Here is a 24,394-nt window from a genome sequence, read left to right as displayed (position 1 = left end):
GCACTTGCAGAAAGCGTGGATGCCCAAAGGGCCTGCAAATATTTAGCAGCCAGTCAGTATCTTTGGTGCCAGCCACAGCAATCAAGAGGGGCCCACAAAAGGACCCCTGCTCACCGCTGGGCGCTGCCAATGATGAAGCCCCCCCAGGCCTGGTAGCAACGCATGGCAGCCTTTCCTGGCTCTCTGGCCCCCTCTGCTGGGGAAGGGAAACCTCTTAAGGCGGCCGGGAGCAGCTACAGTACAGCAACCTCACCTTTAGTGGAATTTTCCTCCAGTGGGATTTCCCCATGTATTTTACCAGGAAACATAGACAGGGCAGGCTAGAAAAGTCAGCGCCCTCCTAACCATACCCAAGCGCTCCGGGTTTGTTGGCAATGTCTGTTTTGGTGAGCTAACCCTAACCCTAGAGCCTCCTCAGAGTCATGGAGGGAGGGGAAGGAGGAGGAAGGGGAGGAGGAGGAGGCTCCCCTCACTTCCGTGCCCATTTCCCACAGGAGGCCGATGTGCCCCACCCCAGCCATGCCCAGATTCAATACATTCTGAGGGAGCCTGAAGGCCACCCTGCCTTCACCCTCTGCCCCATGCCTGCCAGCCCACCTCTGGTCCAAGTCCAGCCCTGCCAGCATCTGCGAGAAGACGTTGAAGGTGCCTTCTCCCTCGGGCTGCTGTGCCACCCGGGCTCTTTCCAGCAGCATCGTCTGGGCGGGAGAGAGGAGGGGGGACTCCGGATGAGCTCCTTCCTGAAGCTGGCACCTCACCTGGGCACAGCTGGGGTCACCCCGTTGAGGATGTCGGAAGGCAGGTGCTGCTGTGCCCCAGAAACCCCCACCCACCACCACCTCCAGCCCTCTTACCTGGAGATGGGCAGCCGTCACACGCCCAGAGGCACTGAAATCCAGCGCCATGACCATGGAGAAGCGGGTGGAGGCTCCGTTAGGCCCAGCAGGTACTGTGCCAAAGGCTCTGAGCACCGTGAACATGGCCTGGATCTTCTCCACTGCAAAGCCAAAACATTCTGGAGAACGCAGGCGTGTCCCTCAACACCCCCTCCCTCTGGCCACGGGGACTGGTGGGATTTGAAGGCTGATGGGTTGGGGGGGCTGCCCAGAACATGTCCTACCTGTGACCCGGTTGTCCACGCTGCCCGCGGTGGCCACAAGGTACTCCAGGATGCTCTGGCAAGCGGCCGTCTTTCCCGTGTTGCTTCTGCCCAGGGGCACAATGGCCTGGTCCTGCCTCTGCATCAGCATGCGCCAGTAGGCCCTGTGCGCCACCGCAAAGATGTGCGGAGACATCCTGTCCCTCCTGCCCTGGAAGGCCTGGGAAAGTATGGCCCAGTGTGTTCCGTGCACAGCCACCTGGTCCCCCGCCAGAGGACCTAGAGGGCAAACTGGCCCTTCACCCAACAGCCAGGTTTCTGTACCTTTCTGGAGCTGCTGGCCAGGGAGGGAGCCGGCCTGAGGGCCACCAAGTGAGGGCCAGCGAACGTGTACGGCAGCTGCGCCTGGCTCCTCTGGCGGAGGACGTGGAGGACGCTCGCCTCGTTCAGGCTGACCAGCGCAGCCAGGTCCTCAGTGCAGTCCAGGCTGGACGGATTGGCCTGTTGAGGGGGGGGAGGAGGTGGAACATCTGACCACAGAGGAAGCCGCCTTCACCTGCCCGGTTCCCTTCGTCTCTCCAGCAGCCAAAGGAATGAAAGAGACCCCCACCCGGATGCTTCCAGAGAGTCAGGGCAGGCAGAGGATCGTGCCAAAATGACCCCCTAAATTCAGTTGCCTTCAGGCAAGGATAGAAGCCCCCACCTTCTGGACATCCTCTTCATCCACCTCCACAATGGAGCCATCGGCGTCCAGGCGAGCGCGCACGGTCCCTGGAGGCAGCTCTGGAGTGCCCACGTCTGGTTTCAGCTCAGTGGCTGCAAAATGAAGGCTAACTGTAAGGCCAAACCTCCCCTCCAGCCTCCGGGGGGCCACTCTGCAAAGGCAGCCAGCCTCCCCCAGCTCAGAGGAGCCCCCATTCTCAGCCCGTGAGGAGGGGGCTACCCGGGGTCTGCTCTGGGTCAGGAGCCGCCACACGGAAGGCGTTGGCGCCTCCCCCAGTGACCCTGCCTGCCTCAATCACTGCCCACCTTCCTCACACACAAACACACATGCACACCAGTCACAAATGCAAATAGCAAGGGGAGAACAATCTTTGCCTTTTACTTATTTATCACATTGATATTCCACATGAGTTCAAGGACTCTCAGCAGTTTTCACGATATGAAAAATTAATTAAAACATCCATGGTACATGAAACATCAAAAAAAATCTTAAATCCTAAAATCCTAAAATAATAAACCATCTCAGTGACAAACGTACAAATAAAATAAGCCAAAGCATAAAACCCGGCATAAGGCATGAACTCAGTCCCTCCGCTCTTCCCCTCCTTCCAAAGTCACTGGGGAGGGGGCTGCTCCTACCTGCCTTGAGGGGCTACGCTCCCCCCCCCAGCCCCTCAGCTGCAGAAGCCAAACCTACCAAGAGCAAACTTTTCCTTCTGAACCAGCCAGACTTTCTCCGTTTCAAACCAGACGTCCTCAGGGACCTGTTGGAGGAGGGGAGGCTGGCAGCGAACAATTTCACTGGTTTTCTAGCAAAGCTGGGGTGGGAGCTCCTCAGGACCCTTTGCCATCTGGGGAGTGTCCAGCCCCGTGCCCTCCCACCCCCTTTGCCCCTGAAGGCCTGGCCCCCCTCTCTTTTCGGCCCCCGCTTGGGGTCTCCCCATGACTCCCAGTGCCCTGAACCGCTGTGGTTTCCTTTCCTTATTTCTCATCTCTTGCACAAAAAGGCCACACCCGCCCTCCCAGCGGGATTCGGGGGGGGGGCGTGAGTGGCCTTGTTTTATTGATGCAAAGTGGATCCGTGATGGAAAGGCAGATGGGGAGAGCCAGAGGGCTGCCCAGGAAATTCAAAGGAGGGGGGGAAAAAGAATTCTAAGCATCGTTTCCCATTTTGGGGGGCAAGAGGTGGGCAGTCTGGGGAGGAGGCAGCCCAAGGGGCTCTGAGCATTCGGTCCTGCCAGGCATGGGACGCACCGGGCAGCTCCAGGCTCACCTGGCTGGAATCGGGACTCTCTTCCGGATCCTCTGGTCCGTCTCCTGCCAAGACCTCCGCTGCTTCTTCCGGGGCCCCCTTCACCTCTGCTGCTGCTCCAGGGGGGGGCTGCTCCCTTCCTCCTCCAGCCGGAGCCTCGGCTTGCTGGGCTCCCTCCGGCCCCCTTTCGTGGCTGGCAGCTGCCAGCGCCTCTCCTGGCCCCTTCGTGCCTTCGGCCACGGTGCCCCCTTCCCTCTCTCCTCTTTCTTCCCTCGGCTCCCCCTCCTCTCCCGGCTCCTCTCCACCTGCCCCGGTCCCTTTCGCCCCCCTGCCCGGCTCGGTCCTTCCCTGGGCCGTCTCCTTCGTGGGGCTCTCAAGGCCTTTGCCCCGGGCAGCTGCTGTGCCAGGCCTGGAGCCCAGCGGGCCTTTGCTTGCTTCTGCAGCAGGCACTCCGGCCAGGGGAACCTTCTCTTCTGCTTTGGGGGGAGCAGCTGGGGCCGGATCGGGCCCAAAGAGCTTGGCGTTCCTTCTTGGGGGGCCTATCCTGAAGGGCAGCGTCTTCTTCTCTGGGAGGGCAACCCTCCCTTCCCCTGATGGCTTCTCCCCGTTCGGCCTGCCCTGGGCCATGCTGCCCCCCCCCTCCAAGCGGTCGTCTTCCTTGATCACAAACTGCTGCACGGGCCCCACCACTGGCTTCCCGGGAGGCTGCAAAGCAAAGCCAAGCCCATCAGAACTTTTGCCCAGGGACCGAAGGGCACCAAGGGGGCAGAGATTTCTCCCTGGAGGCAAAGCACGGGGGGGGGGGGGGGCAGGTGGGAACCCATGCAGAGTAGGCCCCTCCCGAGGATTCTGAGAACTGGGGGGGCCTCCAGGGCCCCCGACACACTGCAGGGAGATCCAGTCTGGCTCTGCTTGTGCGCCCAGCAAGGACGTGATGCCCCCAGGGAGGCTGTCGGGGCACCTTCCTCTCCAGAGGGGGCCCCGACCTCAGAGCAGATCTCAAGGCAGCTTGCACTCCACCAGCCCCCCCTCCCCCCACCACTCACATCTTCCTGGGAATTCAAGGCAACTTCCTCTTTCAGCCTCAGCGCCTTGGACTCCTTTTCGTTCTGCCGCACGAGCTGCTTGATGAACCCCCCAGGAATGATGGAGAAAGGCAAAGGCGGGGAGGCCGGCGGGGGGCTCCGGTCCTCTTCCCTAATCTGTTCACACCAAAGGGAAATGGAAGAGGTCAACTGGAGCAGATCCCCCAACCGCCCTGCCTCAGGGGACAGAAGACCCCCTCCCCAACCCAGAGAAGCTCCCCCCCCTTACAAAGAAGATGGCTCGGAGACCAAGCCAAAACCCCAGATGCGCTGCAAGGGGGGGGCTCTGCACTACTCTGTACATCCGTATGCACACACACACACACACACACACACACACACACGCCCACCCCGTTTGCAAGTTTCAAGGTACAGGAAACTGCCAGTTTGTTTGGCTAGATGTGATGCTTCAGCGGCCTTCAACGCTGGGGTGAAAATTCGAATTAGTTGCTAGTCAAAAGCAGAGCAGCTCGTGAAAAGAAGCCAACAATGCAGAGGAGGAATCAAGCCGTTAATAGCAAGGAGGGCAGCTCAGCAGCCGCCGGGGCTTTGCTCGGGCCTGCAGGGGCGGCGGGGGCCTTTTGAGGGCACCAAAGCTCCCCCCCAGCTCATGCCACTCTCCACGTTGCCTCATGCGAGCTGCGTCTGCCAGGAGATCCACTTCCCTTCTGCTCCCACAGAGCGAGTCGTGACGAGATGGCCATGTTGACGGGCAGCTCAGAGCGGGGAGAGCTTCACAGATGGAGACAAGGAGGAAGGATGGCGGATGGAGACCCGGAACAGCAGCCTGCATCCGGATGGAGCGCACACCCAGACGGGCCGGAGGAAGAGGAGAGACCGGTCAGGCTCAGTCGGACCCCCTCACCCCATTCGGAGGCCCAGGCAGGGCAGGGCACTCTGAGCCTCTGGTTTTCCAGACCCCTGGAAGGAGAGACGGCTGCCCCAATTCTCACACTGGTTGGCTCCTTCTCACGGGGACCACCTTTGCCAGCCCTCCCCACTCCAAGGCTTCCCCTCCCCCCACCCCCCAGCTGAGGTCTCCACCGTGAGAAACCCTGATGCCTGGAGGGACCCTCACCTGAGCAGGCCCACCTTTCAGGCAGCCCCTCCACAATATTGCGGGGTCTTCTGAGCTTGGACTCCACCCAGCTCCATGTGTCTAGGAACTGCTAGACCTTTGCAGGGGTTGGGCTGAGTCTTAGCCTGCAAGCTGGGGCCACCCAAGAGAGAAATTCCTCAAATGCTTCCCACCGGCCTTCAACGGGGATCAGGACCGACCCTGATTAAAGCCTGGCTTTATCAAGAGCCCTTGGAAAGAGGAGGCCCTTGGGAGGTCACCTCCGCTGCTGACTCTCCTCTCTGGATCAGCCCGGGGGATCCTCCCAAACCCATCAGCGACCAGCAGCCGCTTTCCAAAGCCGTTCTGCTTCGGAATCGCTCTGGCCTTTATTTAAAGGAAGCCTCGGAAGAAGCTGCATAAGAAGGGCTCCTGCTGGCTGGAAAGAGGGCTGTGGACAAGAGCTGAATGTAGGGCACCATTCCAGGCTCCCAGAGCCTCTTAATCAGGGGCATGCGTATTATTGTCATTATATACACACATACACCAAGCCTCTCTGTTTCCAAGCGTGTCTTGAGGCAATTGGGAAGTGCTAAAATCTACCTAAATGTAAATGTCTTCTTGGTGGTTCTCATTCCCCCTCCCCGTAACCATGGAGACATTTTGAACTGCCAGCTGGCTGGGTCCCTCGACCACAGGCGAAACTCCTCAGAAATCCAGTTCAAACACCCCTACAGTAAAAGCCCCAACCATCAGTTCAGGCAAGAATGAAGACTTGAAAAAGAAGTCCCGTGGCCACCTGGGCACTGCTGCCCTCGTCCCTTGGCCCACTGGCAAAACTGCCCTGGGCTGCCACCTCCAGCTCCTCTCTGTGGACAGGCTGAAATAGGAGCTTCGCCGACCCACAGCTGCCCGGTGGGCGAGAGAGGTGGGCCTTCTGCAGAAACCCGATCCCTCCTGCCCAGCGGAGAAGCTGGCAGGGGCTGCCCTGGGCCAGTCGGATCTTTCGGCAGAGTCTGGATCAGCCTGCCTGGCCAGAGCCCAGCCCGCCTCTCCAGCGGCCACATTGCCAAGGCCTCCTTTGCTGCGCCGACCGCCCACGGCCAGGGCACCCAGCTGGAAACCATGGTGGGAGGCCACTGCCGCTTCGTCCCGACGAGGCTCTCTTAGACCAACAAGGAGGCGTCCTTGTGCGTGGCCACTTCTGCGATCTCAGGTCCAGCCACGTCCCTCTCAACCACCTTGCGCCAGAATCATCTCTCTGCTTTCTGTACTCCCATAACCGTTTCCTCCTGCCTTCTGGGCTAAGCCGCCATTGCTTACACAATCCTGGTTTACCCTGCAAGGCCTAAGGTCACAAAACACCCTAAGGAGAAACCAGTCATGGCCCGGTGCAAGGCACGGACCTGCCACACACAGAGACTGTATTGATACAAAAGGCCTCATTTGGTTTCTGGATTAACAGAACACACAGCATCAGGAATTCACTCACCCCACCCCCCAAAGTGTTTGGCAACTTGGCTCATGAGAAGGCACTCCTGGGGAGGAGCAAAAGAGTGTCTTGGATCACCCTTATTTTATTTCATTAACTGGGCGTCTGTATCGGTTCAAAACAAAGTACGCTCCACCCATTGACAAGATCCAATCACTCTTTGGTGACAGGAAGAAAAGATGGTCCAGCTATTGACATTTCCAAACATGACAGACGGCCAACCTCCATCTAGTTACTGCCGAGAACTGGGAAGCAACTGCAAACCCATTTTATGGCAGGAGCTCAGCACAGAAGCTCCCTGGCACTGCAGGTCAGCCCCCACCCCACAGGGGTACAAGACGTGTACACTTGTTTGCGGGTTCCTGCCACACCAGAGCAGCAAAGCAAGCAGTTACCCAGACGAAACTTGGTGGCCATCACTAGAAATCCTGAAAACCCAACTCTGCCACTATCTGTGCCCACTACGAGACCCGGGGCTCTTCGGTACATGAGTGCCCCCCCCAACTTTGTTCTTTTTGTACACAGACACGATCGCTGCACCTGTCACCTTTTGGATTCTGATTTCTCCAGATTTGGGCTACAGAAAGGCCCCTTTCTACAACAGAGGAGCACCCACATCCCCACATTAAAATAACATTTCAAAGGAAAAGCCAGTTTGATCGCTTAAGATTTCTAACTCTGCCACCCACGTCTTCTTCAAAGGCCAAACTGGGATCGGCAGCTGAAGGCCCAAATCTGGCCAGGATTCAGACCGGCCTAGGAAGGCCCTCCAGGGGTCCAAAGGCCTCTCCTGATTAACATCTTCAGAAGCACTTCTGGCGGACAATCCTCCAGGGAGAAGGGACGGGACCGTCTTCCCAGCTGAGCTGCTCCTGGAGCCTGGGCTGAAGGAAGGCCCTGCTCCGCCATTGCTCTCCGACGCTTCCGCAGGCTGTTCTTTCAGCCTGGCTAAAAATAGCCACCTGCTGACCCTCAGCTGGCATTTGAGAGGCCAAGGTAGGCGCCCACCCCAGACCTTCTCCCCAGCTTCTCTCCCCCCCCCACGCAGCCCCAGAGGTCACCTACCTTCTCTATCAGCCACCTGGCCGGCAACAGGTGAGTGGCTTCCTACACAAACGGCCCCAGCAGCAGCTACAGGCTCCCAGCAGGCAGGAAAAAGCAGAAGGAGGAGGAGGAGGACGGGGGAAGCGGCTAAGCGGACCCCTCCCCTCCCTCCCACCCCCCCGATGAGAGCCAGCAGCTGAACAGGAGGACATGTCATGGCTAAAAATACACCCGGGTGTTAGGCTGCCTGCCTGAGACAGAGGGACCCTGCCAAGCAGCGGGGCCGAGGTAAGGGGGGCTGGTGCCCTCTCCCTTGGGCACACTCAGGGGGCCAGCATCTGCACGTATGGCCTGGGACACCCACCCAGAAGAACAGGAGTCGGTGTGGACTGTGACTTCTGCCCCCCAGGCTGAATCCTATCAAGCTCAGAGGGGCTACCCCACTCCCACCCCCAGCCAGCAAGTCAGCAGTCCCAATTAACCACAAAGCATTAAGCTGAATAATATCACCCAACACAACCACAACTTCTAGATCTCACTCCAAGAGCAGTGAGGGGAATGAATATTCCATTTTTCCCAAAGGCTACTCCAGATCCATCTACTGCCAAGACGTCTTGGTGAGTGGCCAAGAAGATCCCTGGATCCTTTTCCAAGCCTCCCCCACTTTGGCTGTCAGCTGCTACAGCCCAACCGGTACCCACGCTGTTTGCTTTTCCTGACCAGCATTGCCCACCATAGAGTAATATGGCTTTGCCTACTTTTGCTGGGCCAGAGGTGTTTGGTTGCTGGACTTTTGGCAGGCCCTGGCTCCCATGTGCACCACAAGAGTTTTAACCTGTAACGCACTCACCCCCCATAACAGTCTCCATGAGTCTCAGGACAAGCACAATCTTGGAAATAAGAATGACTTACATGGAAGATCCAGACGTTGCTCCAAGAATTCCCAGGAGTCTTTGTGCTGCTTCTGCTGCCCATCTGTGTCATCTCTTCCACCACGTCCAGCGCGGCCACTCACCCCTGGGGATCATCCTCTAGGGAAAACCAGTCACTGGATACCCTGAAAAACTCAGCCATTACTTGTTTTTGGGGAGGAACGCTGAAAAAATTTGGCTGGGAAGCTCGGAAGGGGGAGCTGATTCAGCTGCGCAACTGGCTCCCAGCTGCTGTCCCTCCATTAAATGCGTCATGCTCACAATCGGGGCATTGGTCAACTTCAGGATCTGGTTCGAAAGGACAAAACATCTATGACTTGGTTACTAAAAAGGCCGAGCTGACCAAACTGCCTGAATCCCTGATGGGAACAAGAGCAGCCCTGGTGGAATCAGGCCAAAGGCCTCCTGGTCCAGACTCCAGCGTCCCAGCAGAGGACACCGACAGAAAACCCCCAATCGTCTCTACTCTCACAGGGGCAAACTTCAATAGCCCCGTAGAAGACCCTGTGGGGGCGGGGGGGGGAGGGGGGACCCTAAAGGTCCCTTCCTCACCTGCAGGCAGACCTCACAAGAGAGCTGTGACTGTGGTCATTAGGATCTCAGTCCTCCCAAGGCTTCCATCCTCGCTCATTTTCATGTGAAAATGTGATTGTTCAAAAAAAAATCACCCAATAGATGGCAGCAGATAGGAACTTTTGGGTGAAGAGCAACACGTAAAGCTCTCCAGGGAAGCCACCTCGACCCTGCGGGGAAGACCTCCTGCTCCTGTTCCAACCTCCAGATGGAAGTCCTTTCCTCAGCTAGTGGAGGAGAGGGAGGCAGCCCCAAACGCCTCCGCTCAGGCATGCTTAAATGCACAGCAAGGCAGAAGGATTGGAAAATAAACGAACCGGATCATCTTTCACTGGTTTGCATCCGGGAGAAGCTAGACTGCAACGTTTTCAAAGGCAGGGTGGGAGTCACTGTCCAAGCTGTCAGCCTGGAGTGGCCGAGTCCTTTCTTTTCTGTCCTCTGGTCAGAACTGCAGAAGGGGAATAGTCTTCCTCCTGTGGAGCTGCCCTCCTAAGGACTTCCTGGGACCTCCACCTGGCCTTCTCCGTGGCAGCCCCCGATTCCTTCCTGAAATCCAGGTGTGACCCTGCCCAGGCTCACCTCTGCAGACTGGCACTCCAGAACCAGCCTGCCCGGCCTGGCAGACCTGCAGGCTACACCGACCCCCAAATCCCGGACGCGGCCCCGTGTGGGAAAAGGCCGGTGCGTTCCCAAGACCCCCGAGGCCAGAGGAGGGAAAAACGAGAGAGATCTTTTTTCTCTGAACTTGTTTTATTAGGGATGGCTGGACAGAGAAAATCCCGTTTGAACAGCACGTTTATGAAAACTGTAATAAAAAGTTATTGAATTCAACTGGGAAAGGATCCTTGTTACTTAAATAACATACATAAAATAAAGAAAAAAATGTACAGGGAATTAAGTAAACCAAGGTGTCCAGACTTAAAAATAAATAACATAAAAATGCCTCTTAGTCAAAACATAATTCTTGGATTTTTTAAAACTACTTCTGAAGACAAAAGTAACTTAATGTTGTACCAAAATAAAACTTTGATTATTAGATTAACACTTAAAAAAACAAATTATCCGATGCTCTAATATTCAGTAGTCCTAAACCACATATTTACATCATGGAATATGACAGCAGGCACAAAAATTTTTTATGAACTTTTGGCTATACATATATTTTTCAGTGTTTTTTAGATATATTTCTCCCATTTTGTGTAATACTGAAAGTAAGCAATAGAATCTTAAGATCTCCCAAAATGTATATTATCCCAACATTTTTTATTGGTTTTTAGCTAGAAGTTCTTCTCTACAGCACAGTTCAAAAAGAGTATGCATATATTGTAATTCAAGAGGGTTAAAGTGCTCTAAAACAGACTTCTAATATAGCAGTGCATTGCCAGAGGGGGGGAAACGGCAAACTGCAATTGGCCCTCAAGAGATGCTGCACAGGTGCGCTCTCCCTGGCGCCCTTCAACCCCTCCGAATCGGTGGCATCGCCACCACGGCCAGATCCTCCGGCAAGGGCTGGTCTTGCAGGAAGCCCCAGGAGCTGCAACTTGCTATGGACGGGCAAGAGACGATGGCGGGATTTTCAAGTAACCACGGGGGAGGTAATTTTAAAAAGGACTCTGCAAACCTTCGTTTTCAGAACGTATTTCCCATCTTCCACCAATCAAATGTCCCAGTGAAATGTTTCCCTTACTAATTATCATTAGTAAATTGATAATAATTTGTATTATTACAGGTATGAAGTCCCTCCCCGTTATTCACACCTCTCCCAGCCCAGGGAGAAGCTGTCGGCCACGCTCCTTTCTTGATCTCAAAAGCTAGGAAAGGAAGGGGCATCCTTGCCCAACCTCCTCAGCTTTTAAATGCACCCAGAGACCCAGCCCCCCCCTGTGCATCGGGGGGGGCAATGAAATTGCCTGAAGGCTAATTCTAGTGTTCACATGCTCCACTTTTAGTTACTGGATTTGTTTAAAGTGTTTTTTAAAAGTGCCACTAAAAGTCACAAAAGCATTCGTCACGTGGCTCTCCCCGGCAACTCTTGTGTGAGACGAGGAAGACAGACACACCCAAGCGCACAATCACCATATTTCCCCAGCCAAGCTCCTGCTTGCACCAGTCCAGGCCAAGGTCAACAGAGCGGAGCCCACAGCGGACGCTGGCAGGGCGGGCTGGGCAGCTGGTGAGGGACATAGAACCAGAGTCCAGAGTCACTTTTGCCGAAAAGCAGCAGCAGCAGCACAACACTGGAAGCCACACAAAACATGTCTTCAGTTGGTCCGGATGTGTGAAGGGCCCCAGTGAGACCCAGAGGTCCCTTCGGATGGGTGGACGCAGCCAGGGAACCCCCACTGAGCCCCAAAGGCCCACAGTGCCATCCCAGTCCCATGAAGCAGGCAGGAGCCCTCTCCCGATGCTAGGGCCGGATGGCTGGGCTCCTCCGGCCTGGGCATCTCCCTGCCCCTTGCATGTCTCCCTGCCTGGCCCCTGCCCAGACGCTGCCCTTTGCAGGACCCCACTCTGGGGCAACGGGGGGAGGGGGGATGACAGCCAGCCTCCTCCCCAAGAGCCGTCACAGGCCGTTGCTGTTCCTATGGCTCAGCGGGGGCTTAGTGAGCTCCACCCCCGCAGAACGGGACTTGTTCAGGAACTTGGGCGCCCTTCGCAGCAGCTTCTGGGCCTCCGTGAAGGCCTCCGTCAGCTCCTTCTTCCACTGCAGGGACTCCGGGTCGCTCTAGGAGGGAGCAAATGAAGCTGCAGCACCCCCCAGAGACCCCCGACGCCCAGCCCCCGGGAGGGCGGGCTGCCCAGGACAGAACGAACCCACCATCTCTGCCACACAGAGCAGAGGATGCCGCCTCCGCCCCCAACAAACCCGGCATTGCAGACCAGGTGCAAGGGAGGAAAACGCTATCACTTTTTCAGCAGCTCAAACTGCTGGTGAGGTAGGAGCCACGAAGCCCCTCCCAACAAATACCCCCTCCCTCTCCCAACCCCGTTACCTCGCACTGCAGGACGAACTGCTTCCCTCCTTTGATTCGGAGCAGGATGCACTTTTTATCCTTGACCTGCGTCTCCTCCACCGAGAGGATCTGTTCCATCGTCAGCAGGTTTTGCTGAGGGGCGAAAGGAATCCAGAGGTTGCCCAGCCTGCGAGCAGCGGGGGTGGGGGCGGGGGCAGGGGGGGACCACTCACCCGGGACTCTCCTTCCCCTCGCCACTCCAGCCGGTTGGGGAAGAGGTAGAAGTAGCGCCTCTGCCACTGCGTCAGGAAGGGGTTCCCCAGCTTCAGCATGTAGCCGTGCATGATGCAGTCCTTCCCCAGAGCATAATCTGGGGGAGGGGGGGGAAGCCGCCATGAGTAAGACAGAAGGGACCCGTCTGGACATCCCCCACAGCTGGCACGCGAAGCAGGAGGAGGGCTGGCCTGGGCTGGGCCTGAGCTGAAGGGCTGCCCAGTGGGAGAGCCACCGCCATGGATGGACATACACTTCTTAAGGAACGCATAGCTGGCAAAAGCCCAGCAGTTACAGTTTTGCCCTTCCTGGGCAGGAGGCAGCTCAGTGGCCCACCCTGCCAACGGAGGGTGGCAACACCTGGGTCCTTGGGGTAGCTGAGGTGTACCTTCCTCGTGGCCCAGCTGCTTGTTCTTTGCTCGCTTCCGCATCTCCACCTTGTCCGTGTCGGCGTTCACCGCCTCAAACACCGTTTCGGCCACTTCCTGCTGCCAACGCTCAGAAATCACCAGGGGAAAGTTCTTGTACAGCTCTTGGTCGCACTCCAGCAGCTGGCAGCAGGGAGAGGAGAGAAAGGATTTGCTTCCAGAACCATCCCCTGGTTTGCAAGCAACACGCAGCTCCTACGCAGCACCTCGAGGAGCCAACCAGCACACTAGTCCTCAGGAGGCCCCCTGGCCTTAAACAGCCTTCATTCCACCAGGGCATAAGGCTGAGGTAGCATTGGATGCCCAGCGCCGTACCAGCCTTATCCTCTCCTGCCCATCATCGGCCCCCCTCCTCCTCCCAAAAGCCCACCCACCCACCTTAATGCCCTTTGTGTCCTCTTCATCGAAGGAGCCAATGTCAAAAGCGTCCGCCGCATTGACTTCTCCCCTGGGGGGGATCAGGGGGGGTGAATACTGGCAAGGCAAGGAGAGCAGAGTTACAAACGGGCTGCCTGCAGAGATGAAAATCCTGGCTTTCGTTTATTTATAAGGGCGGCATCAGAAGCTTCAACATAAACCAGGTCTTAGCAATCGGGTTCGAAATTCAGCAATGAAGGGCCAGCGAAGTGTTCATTCAGAATTTCTGTAGCATCATCGTTTGTCGGGTAAAGGGGTCTGCATGCGGAGGGGTCACCGCTAGGCTCACCTTTTGCAGGTAAACGTGCTGCCAATCAATTCCTTGGAAGAAAGGGTGAGCCTTGACCTCCTGGGCACTGTGGGATGAAGCACAAACACAAAGTGAGCTTCACAGCCCCAAAGCCGCGCGGCTGTCCCGTCTCCTACCCCGAGTGGCTGGATCCAGCCCCGCAGTAGGAAAAATGGATCTCCCGGTGATAATCATCTTCAAGGACCAATGCCAGGGACAGGAGCTCAGGCACTGCCCAATCGAAGCGCAGGGGCCTGCCCTGCCAGCATCCACCTGACAGGGTAGACGGGTGGCTGTGAGAAGATCTGGGCTGGACAAACCAGGAGTCGGCCTTGGAATAATCCACTTTGGTCCCACAAAGAGCCCTTCCCCAGCACAGCCAGAGGAGCCCCTTTGTTTTCGGGGCTCAGCCCTGGCTAAAAGGGAGGGGGGCTCCAGCTGCAGGTGGGGAGCAGATCTGCTGTCAATGGGGCCCTTCCCTCTCTGCAATTATTTGAACTGGCATGGAAGAGCATCAGGATTTTTGCAAAATACACGCAAGGTTCTTTAGCCAATTAGGTTGGGTAAACCACGGAGCCCCCCCACCGCCCCTGTTCCTCCCCTTTTCCAGTGGGGACTCACCCACCACCTTGGCAGCCGAGCCGCTTCGCGACGTCCCGCTGGAGAAGCCCCCCCAGGAGAGTCTTGAGTTCAGGGGAAAAGGAATCCGGCAGCTCCACGTTCTGGGCAGGGGGGAGCAAAGGAGAGTGCTCTGGGGGGAGCTGGATCTGCCCCGAGAGGCAGCTTTACGATCTTCCAAGAGTACCCGGCGGATCCCCTGTGCCGGAGACCTTGGCTCCCCCAAAATGGAAGGCCGGGGGGCCCCGCAAGGCTTCCAGGACAGAACCCCCCCCCCAAGGTAGGAGAGCTGCAGCCGCAGCACACGCAGACTGGAGCCTGCGGCTTTACCTGCACCGTTAATTTCCTTCTAAGCCCCAGAATACAGTGCCATGAAACACCTCTGGCCCTGCCGGTTCTTGCATTTTTGTTCATGTCTTTAAAACTGCTGGGCGCAGTCAATGAGGAAGGGTGCCTGCTGAGCGCAAAGGAAGGGGGCCTGACCCGCCGCTCGGAAGCCCCACTTACTGCAGTGAGCGTCAGGCGGTCGATCGCGTGCTTGTCTTTGGTTTTGTGTTGTCTGAAAGGGCTGTGCCTGCCGGGAGGAGGAGGAGGAGGAGGAGGAGGAGGAGGAGGAGGAGGAGGACACAGGCGCAAGCCGAGACTCAGCAGGGCAGAGAGGGGGGAAATTATTAGCCCCCTATATTAACGGCCAGCTGCTCATCTCCTGGGCCCCGGAGGAGCCAGCGGTGACTTTCCTCCCTTCCAGCTGTAAACCGAGGTTTCGTCCCTCAGCGCCCCCCCTACCCCCCCCCCCCGAGCAGCACCCCGGCCGAGGAGGCTCGGCCAGTCCGAGGGGGCCGGACTCACCCTCTGAGAAGCTTGAACAGCATGCAGCCCAGGGAGAACCAATCGGCCGTGCTGTCATAGGCCGTTCCCTTCTGCAGCACCTCTGGAGCCATGTAGCCATGAGTTCCACTGGAAAAGGGATGCACACATGGGACGGGCCTGCAGAAGGGACCAAGGCCACCAGGCGGGGGGGGGGATGCCCAGGAGCAGCAAAGGGGGAGCTGCCTTCTTCCTTGAGCACAGGCCCCAGGCGCAAACTCTGCCATTGCCCACAGAAGGCATCCAGGGGGAGCTGCTGCTGGGGGGGGGGCAGCCAAACTCAGGGCTCGGCTGACAGGCTTTCCCCCTGCAGAGCAGGCATCCTTCTCTACTCACACACTGGCGTGGGGCTTCTTCTTGGAGAAATCACAAGCTAGGCCTAGGTCAGAGATCCTCACGTGGCCGTGTTCATCCAGAAGGATATTGGCCGGCTAGGGAGAAACCCAGAGGCACCTGTGGCTCTGCCAGGCAAACGGCCGGGCGGAGCAGCAGCCCAAGGACGAGGGCAAATGCAGAGAAAGTCACGCCAGACGGCTGAGAGTGGAGCCCAGCCCTCCTCTGAGCCCTTTGCCGAGACGTCCCGAGGGGAGGGGAGGGGAGGGCAAGCAGATGGGCGCAAGGTCTCCGTAAAGCCCCAGAACCTTGCAGACTTTGCTACTGACCAACGCTGGCCTGAAAGAGCGTCCCCTCAGCCCACGGGGCCCGTTGCGCCCTTTGCAGAAACCTGGCAGGGGTTACCTTCAGGTCTCGGTAGACCACGGAGCGGCTGTGCATGTGTTCCAGCCCAAGGATGATCTCGGTGGCGTAGAAGCGCATCTCCTTCTCCGAAAAGACCCCGTGCTGAGAGAGGTGATAGTGCAGGTCTCCACCTAAGGCCAAGAAGGGCCAACCTCAGCAGCAGCTCTCTGTGCGGAAAATCCCCAGGTTCAAGCCGCACCGCCTGGGCCCTGCGGGAGTCCTTGGGATGGCCTTTCCAGACCCCCACGGACAGCCCCTGCTGTGGCAGTCTCTGTGGCCTGGGCCTTCCTCTCCGCACATATCCAAGAGACACACACGCCCTGGCCCCACTCCCTGCAGGCCAGCAGCAGACCGAGTCAGTCATTTACCATTCATCAAGTCCAGAATGAAGCACAGCTTGTCCGGTGTGTGGAAGGCGTACGTCATGCATACAATGAAAGGACAGTCCTTGGGGGGGGGAGGAGAGACTAAGATTGGCATGATGCAAAGAGCCCCTCCCAGGCACAATGGCCCACCACCCACCATGAGAGAGGCCGTGAGCCGGGCAGGAAAGGAGAGGGGCTGCCCAGCTCCTGACGGACTGACCAAATTGGGGGCCCCAATGGTGGCGTTCTTGCTCCAGGATCCCCCAGGATTTCTGCAAGAGCCAACTCCTGTGGCAGAGCTTCAGGCTGCTCAAAAAAGCCGCAGCTTTCCTGCAAGAGGCCACCGTGAGGGAGACCTCCGCGTTTCCCCCTGCACTGCAACCTGACTGGAGGACCACGTACTCACCCCAGTGCTGACCAGGGAGAGCATGATGCGTTCATTCAAGGCCAAGGTCTCCCCCTGCTTCATCTTGATCCTCTTCTTATCCAAGCATTTCATGGCGTACCTGAGAAGTTGCACAAAGAGGCTGAGGCCGCCCCAGGATGTGAAAGGGCCGGGCTGCGTCCTCGCTTGCTCCCAGGACTTGCTCTGCGATTTGCTGGTTTATGAATTAAAAGGATGAAAGCCAGGGATTCCATGGGGGCAGCACCAGCGCAACAAGCCTTCCCACAGTTAAGCAATCAGTCGCCTTTAAACATTTTGTCGCCTTTAAACGAGAAAACGTATGGGCCACAGCTGAAGCGCGACTCAAGCAAGAGGGGAAGGTGTCCTTTGAAAGAGAAAATCTTCCCCCAACTTCTGGAGCACTGGGGGAATTAAGCACGTAAGGCAGTAAGCCTAACCCTACCCCCTCTGATTTCTAATGGCTTTGTCTGGAACAGTTCACGTTTCTCTCATCATACAGACAAGCAACGCAACTGACATTTTCCCTGTGTCCGCTTTACGGCAACCGTAGACTTCTCCAAAGCCGCCTCTTCCAATAATCCGATGGACACTGAAGTCATTCATGGTCAGCTGTGGAGAGAAGAGGGCGACAACGTAGAACCACTCTCCCCCTGATCTTCTCAAGCTTCACAGGGACACATTTGGCAAAAACTTTGCAGTGCACGATTACATGCTGAACTCTTACTGCCCAATACTGTGGGGTCATCCCAAACTGGCACTCTGGCTAAAGAATATTTCTGGATCACATTGACCCCTCTGAGATGGCCCTTGCTGAAACAACCCTCAGCGACGAATCCGCCCATTCCTGGTTTTATAGACGTACATCCGGCAAAACACGCCTCAAAGATCAGAAAATACTTACGTGAACATTCAGCTCCACGTTTTTCCACTGACAATATCTTGTAAACTTATCACTGGAAATAAGAAAGAGGGGAAAAGGTTATAGTCCATGACCACAGTAAAAACAAAATTTTCTCCTAAGATGAATTGGAAAAAGAAAACAAAATCAAGTTTCTGATTTTAAAAAGGGTCTCTTGATCAGCTATTTTTTTTCCTAATCAGGTGTCCTGAAATCAGAGTTGCTTATGATGCTTCTCCTAAAACGTGGGAGAGATTCCAGTAAAAATCGCTGCTGAAAGAATATCAAGCTTCCGTATTTCCTAATCCCTTAAGATTCTATTAGAAAAGCATTTTAAAAAGTGCTGAAATAACTCGTGGGGGGGGGAAACTGAACACTGCAATTCAGAGAACTCAATTCTCTAGTTTTTAATTAAAAAATAAGTGCGCTTATTCCTGAAGTCCCTTTGTAGACGCGCCCCCCCCAATACAATGCAAAGGTTCCTGTTGTTCATTTTGCAGGAAACATCTGGGGTGCAAGTAGCCCCAAAGAGGGCACCCACATTGGAGAAGGTCCACCCTCCCAGAACACCCACAGCATCCCATCCCAGCGGCCATCTCCTCCTTCCTCATCCTGCAGAGACCCCCGAGGGCCATCAGGTGGGGGGGCACGGCAGAGAAGGAAGACGCCATCCAAGCCCTACCTTTCCAGAAAGAGCTGGAAAATGCTTCCTCGCAAGCTGTCACAGATTTCTTCTAAGTAGGGCTACGGGGGGGGGGGGAAGCCAAGAATATTGCAATTATCCAAACCACACTGGCTTACATACCACAAACCCAATAATAAAATCAACTTTCCCCAGTCTGGGGAATCAACTGGGGCTATGCCTGTACTGGCTGAGGATGATGGGCATCAGAATTCAATACATTTTAAGGCTATCAAGTTGTGAAACGCTGATGTAGACTCTGAGTCCATCTCTCTTCTGGAACGGGATCTTAACCGTTCCTTGCTTTCTGCACAAGTGAGTCACTTCAGTCCACAGATTGATTAAAACTGTCGTTCCGCAAAGACAAACGAATCTCGCATTCACCTGGAAAAGGGTGATTGGGACCTGCTTCTTGGCCAAGCGGGTCTGCACGTGACTGACGGCTTGTTTTGAAAAGGGCTGCAGGGAAAGGACTCGTATTTAGTCATTCGGGTATTTTGGGGGACAGAAAAGACTTGAGAACATTTCCAGCATGACTGGGGTGCCTCTCTTCACCCTTTCAGGCAGGAGGAGCACAAAAGGGGGGCTCTGTGACCCCCACCAATGGCCCCTTTGTTCAATGAAGCGCCGGGGCAAAACACCCCAAACCGTGGGGTCCCAGCCACCCCAAGCCGAACAGAGACTCCCTCAGGGACCAGGATTTCCAAGCTGGACCGGGCAGAAGGCACCGGACCTCCCCCTGGGCCCGGCTGCGTTGGGATGGCCACCCACTACTCACATGGGAGCAGGACAGCAGCTCCTTCATTATGAAGGTGTCGTAGATTTGGCGGCTCCGGACGAGACGATCCTCCTCCGAGTCCAGTTTCTCGTACTCTTTGATCTGCAAGAGCCAACAGGGCGAAGGGCGGGTTAAGCCCAGGCTTTGCCCAAGGGTGGGGGGCGCCTCTGGGTGGGCTGCAGATCGGGAGTGAAAAGCCCGGGGTGGGCTTTCCACAGAGAGCATTTGCAGAACTCAACACCAGCCTACACAACTTCTGGAAAGCCATCCTGAGAAAGCGCCCGTTACCTGACAGCCGGGGTGAATCACACTTTGCCGCGTGACTCACAGAGCAGCAGATGACTTTCCTGGAATGCGGAGGCTCCCCCCCCCACTCTCTCTCTCTCTGCTCTTTGCCACACCGTCCTCTGATCAGATTTACTCAAGTGTCTAAACGCACCATTACTCCACCGATTCCTTAAACACACTAAGACCCTTTTCATCTCTTTAAAAAAGACCCCCAGCTCCCCGGGAGAATCAGAAAAGTGCGTGGTCCCACCTCTTCGTAAAACTTCAGCTGCGGAACGCCTTCCTCAAGGTCAGTCTGGCAAAAGTCTCTGAACAAGAGGAATCCTAGGAGACAAACGAGCAGCGGTCACAGCTGCGAAAGGAGGAGAAGGCCTGATCCCAGGCAGGGGCACCAGCTTTCGTCTCCCGTGTCTGTCCCTCCAGGAAAGGGAAGTCGGAGCCATGAAAAACACAGAGATGGCTGCTAGCTTGCAAGGAGCTGCACAGCCACACACGGGAAGAGGAGAAGCATCTTCCCTCCGCAGGGAAGAAAAAAAGGAGGAGAGGGGATACTGATCAGCATGAAAATAAATCGCAGAGAAGCCTCCGCTGAGACTGTGAAATGCCAGCCCGAGCAGCGCATGGGCCGAAGAGCCAGCTGGGGCAGCCATCTTTTAAACAATTCTCACGTGGGGGATTCCCCTGATCGAAACAAGCCCCTTCAGAGAAGGTCAGCACAGAGGAAACCGCGGCAAGGGCCGCTTTCCAATCCGAGCCCCTGATCTAAGGGTTCATCTTTTCCAGGCGCCAGAGAAGACTTCCTACCGCCAGCCTCCAGGTGCCGTCTCGTCGTGAGGCCAGGATTTCTTAAGCCCCAATCTGATCATATCGGAACAAGAATGAAACGAGGAGAACCTCCCCTTCCGAAGGGCCCGGAGCAATTGGCCGGATTATTCACAAAGCCCGCTTAGGGATTTGGCTTTGCAGGCATGAGACACTCTGGCTCAGCGTCTCCCTGGCATTGTTTACCCTTCTAAGGGCAATCTTTCCCGGGATTTCTAGAAACTGAGCTGCTGGGGGCAACCCCCCACCGAAAGCAAGCACTAAGCCTGCGCTGCCAACTCGAACAGCCCGTCACACATCAGGCTCCCTCCAGGAAGCTTCAGCCGCTGCCGGCAAAATCCTGAAGGCGAGAAGCAGGCGAGGGTCCGGCTCTGCCACAGAGTTGCCCGTTTGGGCACCACTGTCCCGCTGGGCGAGCCTGTTTAGGGAGCTGCCGTAGCTGGCCAAAGCCAGTGCCTGAGCCAGAACACCTGCTCAGCAGCTCCTCTGAGCTGCACAAGGGTCTGTGCACGTTGCTGGCGGGAGGGGGGGTCACCCAGCAAGGCCACGGCTCAGCCACCCACTGCGCACCAGCTCAGACATCTGCACACTGTCACAATCCCTCCTCTGAAGCGCTTGGAGGTCCAGCTTGGCTCCTGGTGCCCAGTGATCCCATCAAGGCAAAGTCCCCAAGCTCAGGCTGGGCATCGCCCTGCGTGATCCTGGACCCCAGTTCACCTCGAGACTTACCGATCTTCTGATTGAAGACCTTGTCAAAGGCCAGCTCTCCCCTCTCCTTCAAATACTTCTGCATCACGCTGCGGATGCTGAAAGGCAGAGAAGAAGAAATGGGTTAGTCCTGGCTACGTTTGAAAGATGGGCGAACTCCTCAGGAGCCGGGTTACTAGTGAAGCTCTGCGGGGCTAACAGGGCCGCGTGACCCCCAAGCCCCTCCTGCAGCAACCGTTCGCCAGGGGTCTTTGGAAACAGGGGAAGAAGCGGGAGAGGGAGACATTTGTCTCCTCTGTAGCTCCGGGCGAGCCCTGCTGCTCAAGCACAGCCATTCTGGCTCCCAGCACAAACATCAGCAGCAGCTACACACGGGGTGGAAGATGTTTGCCTTCATTCATCACCAGGGACAGACACCCACCCCTTTCTCAGCTTGCAAGGCTTAAGGCTTCCCTCTGAAGCCTCCCTTTACCAACAGGTTGCATTAGGCAGGAGAGAAAAAGTCAATTAAGGCGGCATTCTCCCTCCTTGAGCCTGCAAGAGCCAAGCAGAAGTGCCTTGTGCTCCAGATGTGCCCCAGGGGAGCCCTAAGTGGGCGCCTGACTCCACTCTTCCCCGGGCTGCACCCGGCCATCCGCCCCCCCCCCCTCAGAAAGCGTAAAGGAGCAAAGGCAGAGCAGACATTTCAGCCCACAACAACCAAAGCCGTCCTGACCCCCAATTCTTAGGCAGACAAGAACTGCCCGCTGTCCCTGGCACTGCTCTCCCTGGCCAAGCCACAGCCAGTCTGCCATCAGTCTGGATGCTCATTTAACAGACATTATTTTTAAAAGCCACAGAACTCCTGTTCTGCCGATTGGCAAGAAAAAAAATCAACCCAGAGTTCTTGCTGTAGAAAATATAAATAATACAGATGGGAGAGTTTGTCTGAGAGGAGTTTTGAAAATCCCCCCACCCTCATTCTTTCATTTCTTGGTGAGAGTCAGCTGGGACTTTCACCTGCTTCTCTCAACCTCAGCAACTTTTAAGCTGTGCAGACTTCAACTCCCAGAATTCCCCAGCCAGCGTGCTTCGATTTGAGCAGACTGAGAAACGGCAACTTCCTCTCTCTCTTATCTTCAAAGAGCAGAAATCCAGGATCTCCGGAAGTTGGGAATGACGGAGATGCCAAGTTGGAGCATTCTGGTCTAAGAACAGCTTTGGCCCTTTGCTTTCACTGCCCCCGTCCACCCACGATCCAGAAACAGCCACCAAACATGCAGGAACCCACCTCCCAGTTCACACAAGTGAAACCCAAAAGAGGAAGGGATGTTTTCTGATCCCAGCAGGCCTCTCCCGATTCCACGGGTAGCCTCCCCTCCTCTAGGCTGGGGTGGGCAGCAGAGCCCCCTCTTCCTCCCTCTTGGACTTTGCCCTTGGATCTCCCTCTCAAGGAGAGGAGCCAGCCACGCAGAAGGAAGTCACGTGGGCAGGAGACCCAGGCAAGAGGTGGCAACTGGGTTGCCCGGGATCCCCGTCTCCAAGACGGTCTCTGCTTCCCCTGGTCAAGCAGTACCCGGAGGGATTCTCCGGGGCCACGGAGCCCATTTCCATCCCAGGGACTGGCTTGAGGAAAGGGCCCTCCAGGGCCCGTCCCAGTTCAGCCGTTCAGGTTTCCCTGGGGGAGGAAGCAAGGCGGGGAGCAGGTGCAGCAGCAACTGCAGGGACAAAGCCTGCTGCCGGACAACAGGCCCCGGCTCAGAGCAGCGGCCTCCAAATTTGCAACGATTTGGCCAAGAATACAGGGCGGATTTCTTAGCTGGGAATCCAGCGTCAGGACCCTTCGGCTAAAGACCAACGGGGGACAACCCTGACTCTAAGAACTGGGTGGGAGGGCAGCAGCAAAGAGAGACACCAAGGCCAGACCCCTAAGCCAAGTTCACACACTGCCCAAGGACCTGTTGTTGGGTTTCAGCTGAACAAGCTGGGTTTGAAGCCAGCCTTATAAGCCATAAATGGTGGCTTGGTATGACAACCGGGTCCTAGGGCCAGAGGTTGACTCCACCACTGGCAGCTGGCAGGGGCCATGGGGGGATCCGGAGAGGCCTCTGAGCAAAGCGGTATGAGGGACTGACAAGAAGGGTGCCCAGTCAGGGAGGGGCCACCCTGAATCTGGGGGGTCACTCTAGTGTTTGCATATTACCTGGAGTAGGAAAAGTTGGCCAATAGACAAGTTTAGCCCCCCCCCGAAAAGATACGTCCACATCCGCTCAGACACATTGAAAGGCACAGCCGGCTATTGGAAGCAGCAGCTGGTCTGGGGCTGCTCAGGCCAATTTTGGGGAGGGGGTGCGGTGCCACCTGGAGACCTTGCTCATCCCCCCCCCGTGGAGCCCCCTGGATTCCAGCCCCTTTGGGGCAACTGGAAGATAGGACGGTCCCAGGGTGAGGGAGCAGTTCGGGGGGGCTGCCTCGTAAGCCCGGGGGGGGGGCTAATTGAAGGAGAAGGGGCGCCCTTTTGCGCCTCCCGGGGGGGCTGCTGGAGGCGGGGAAGGAGGCCGTTGCTGGGAGTTGGGGAGGGGGCTGCCAGCCCTCCCCTCCCTGCTGGCACCAGAAAGGCGGCAAGATGGAGGCTGCCGGGGTGGGGGCCTCCGAAGGGCCGAGAAAAGGGCCTCCCCCGGCCCCGGCACGGCGGCTGCCCGGCCCAGAGAGCCGCCCTCGATCCCGCTCGCTCCCCCGCCGCCCGGGCCGCGCCGCCTCACCTGGGCTCCGGCAGGGCGATCTTCTTGCTGGCCCGGGCCGCGGGGGAGCTGCGGCTCTTCTCCATGGCCATGAGATAGCTAACGTCCGCCAACACCGCCTCCAGGTCTGCCATCTTGGCGGGGCCCGCCGGCCCGGGGACCCCCGACGCCCCCCCCGGCTACCGCCCGCGCCGCCCCCGGCCCGGCCCGGCCCCGCAGCAGGGGCGCCCCTCGGGGGGCATGGCCGCGGGGCTCTAGGCGGCGAGGCGGCGGAGGGCTGCGCTGCGCCGCCCCGGCATCGTCTTCGGCGCAACGGCCCGGCGCGGCGTCTCCTCGCGCGGCTGCACGCCGCCGGCTCGCCGCTTGCTGGCCCGGCCGCCGCGGAAGGAGGAGGAGGAGGAGGAGGAGGCGGCGGCGGCGGCGTCCTTGGAGCTGCGGCGCTGGGCTGCGTCTCCGGGGCGGGGGGGGCGAGGCTGCTCTGCTGCGCCGCCCCTCAGCTCTGATTCCCTGCCTGACTCGCTTCCTCCGTTCCCATAACCCGCTGACCCCGACGCCCCTGGAGCCGCGGCGGAGGCATCGCTTGCCCCGAGACGGAGGCCTCCCCACCCCAAAGAACAGAAAAGAGACGCTTGGAAGTTTGCCGATATATGCGGCTGGAATTATTACAACCGATTGGATCAATTACGAGTTCTTTCATCCGGTCATCAAAGCGACCAAACGGTGCACCGGAAGATTTCTCAGGGGTTTTTTTTCCTTCTTTGCTGTAGATTTGGTTTGTATCAGTCATACGTTTGGTGCATTTAAAAGAATTTAATTTAGAAGGAATAAAATAATGCTGTGAACACGAGTCAGGCAGATTAAAAAAGAGTGTGATTTTCAGTGTTTC

The 24,394-nt window shown here is 57.0% G+C and overlaps 2 protein-coding genes across 3 annotated transcripts in view; both read right to left on the bottom strand.

Annotated features, from left to right (window-relative positions):
- The window catches only part of MYO18B (myosin XVIIIB), a 39,386-nt gene extending 30,631 nt beyond the window's left edge, over positions 1-8,755 (bottom strand). The window contains exons 1-10 of one of the 2 annotated variants that reach the window (XM_081338792.1): positions 7,774-7,904; positions 4,827-4,946; positions 4,121-4,278; positions 3,096-3,779; positions 2,520-2,586; positions 1,803-1,915; positions 1,424-1,600; positions 1,121-1,319; positions 855-997; positions 598-698 (exon numbers count right to left, since the gene is read on the bottom strand). In XM_081338792.1, coding sequence (XP_081194918.1) covers positions 598-698; positions 855-997; positions 1,121-1,319; positions 1,424-1,600; positions 1,803-1,915; positions 2,520-2,586; positions 3,096-3,779; positions 4,121-4,278; positions 4,827-4,863 — 1,679 coding nt within the window. In that variant the 5' untranslated portion in view covers positions 4,864-4,946; positions 7,774-7,904. Of the gene's footprint in view, positions 1-597; positions 699-854; positions 998-1,120; positions 1,320-1,423; positions 1,601-1,802; positions 1,916-2,519; positions 2,587-3,095; positions 3,780-4,120; positions 4,279-4,826; positions 4,947-7,773; positions 7,905-8,664 lie in introns of those variants that run through there. The other variant, XM_081338791.1, reaches the window with a different exon arrangement.
- Positions 8,756-11,696: 2,941 nt separating this feature from the next.
- On the bottom strand, positions 11,697-23,642 carry GRK3 (G protein-coupled receptor kinase 3; the record flags this gene model as incomplete). Its single annotated transcript, XM_081339059.1, has 21 exons — positions 11,697-11,982; positions 12,251-12,364; positions 12,445-12,581; positions 12,873-13,035; positions 13,291-13,386; positions 13,619-13,685; positions 14,240-14,340; positions 14,744-14,810; positions 15,086-15,193; positions 15,440-15,534; positions 15,842-15,972; positions 16,210-16,288; positions 16,613-16,712; positions 17,130-17,221; positions 17,514-17,565; positions 18,193-18,254; positions 18,577-18,651; positions 18,971-19,072; positions 19,509-19,582; positions 20,810-20,886; positions 23,530-23,642. 21 exons carry the CDS (start codon positions 23,640-23,642, stop codon positions 11,821-11,823), a joined length of 2,067 nt encoding a protein of 688 aa, XP_081195185.1. The 3' UTR covers positions 11,697-11,820.
- Between the last annotated feature and the right edge of the window lie 752 nt (positions 23,643-24,394).

Source organism: Vipera berus (genome assembly GCF_964194415.1).
Source record: "Vipera berus genome assembly, chromosome: 14".
Lineage (NCBI taxonomy): Eukaryota > Metazoa > Chordata > Lepidosauria > Squamata > Viperidae > Vipera > Vipera berus.
Note: the sequence above shows the minus strand (reverse complement) of the source record. Positions and strands in the feature narration are given on the sequence as shown.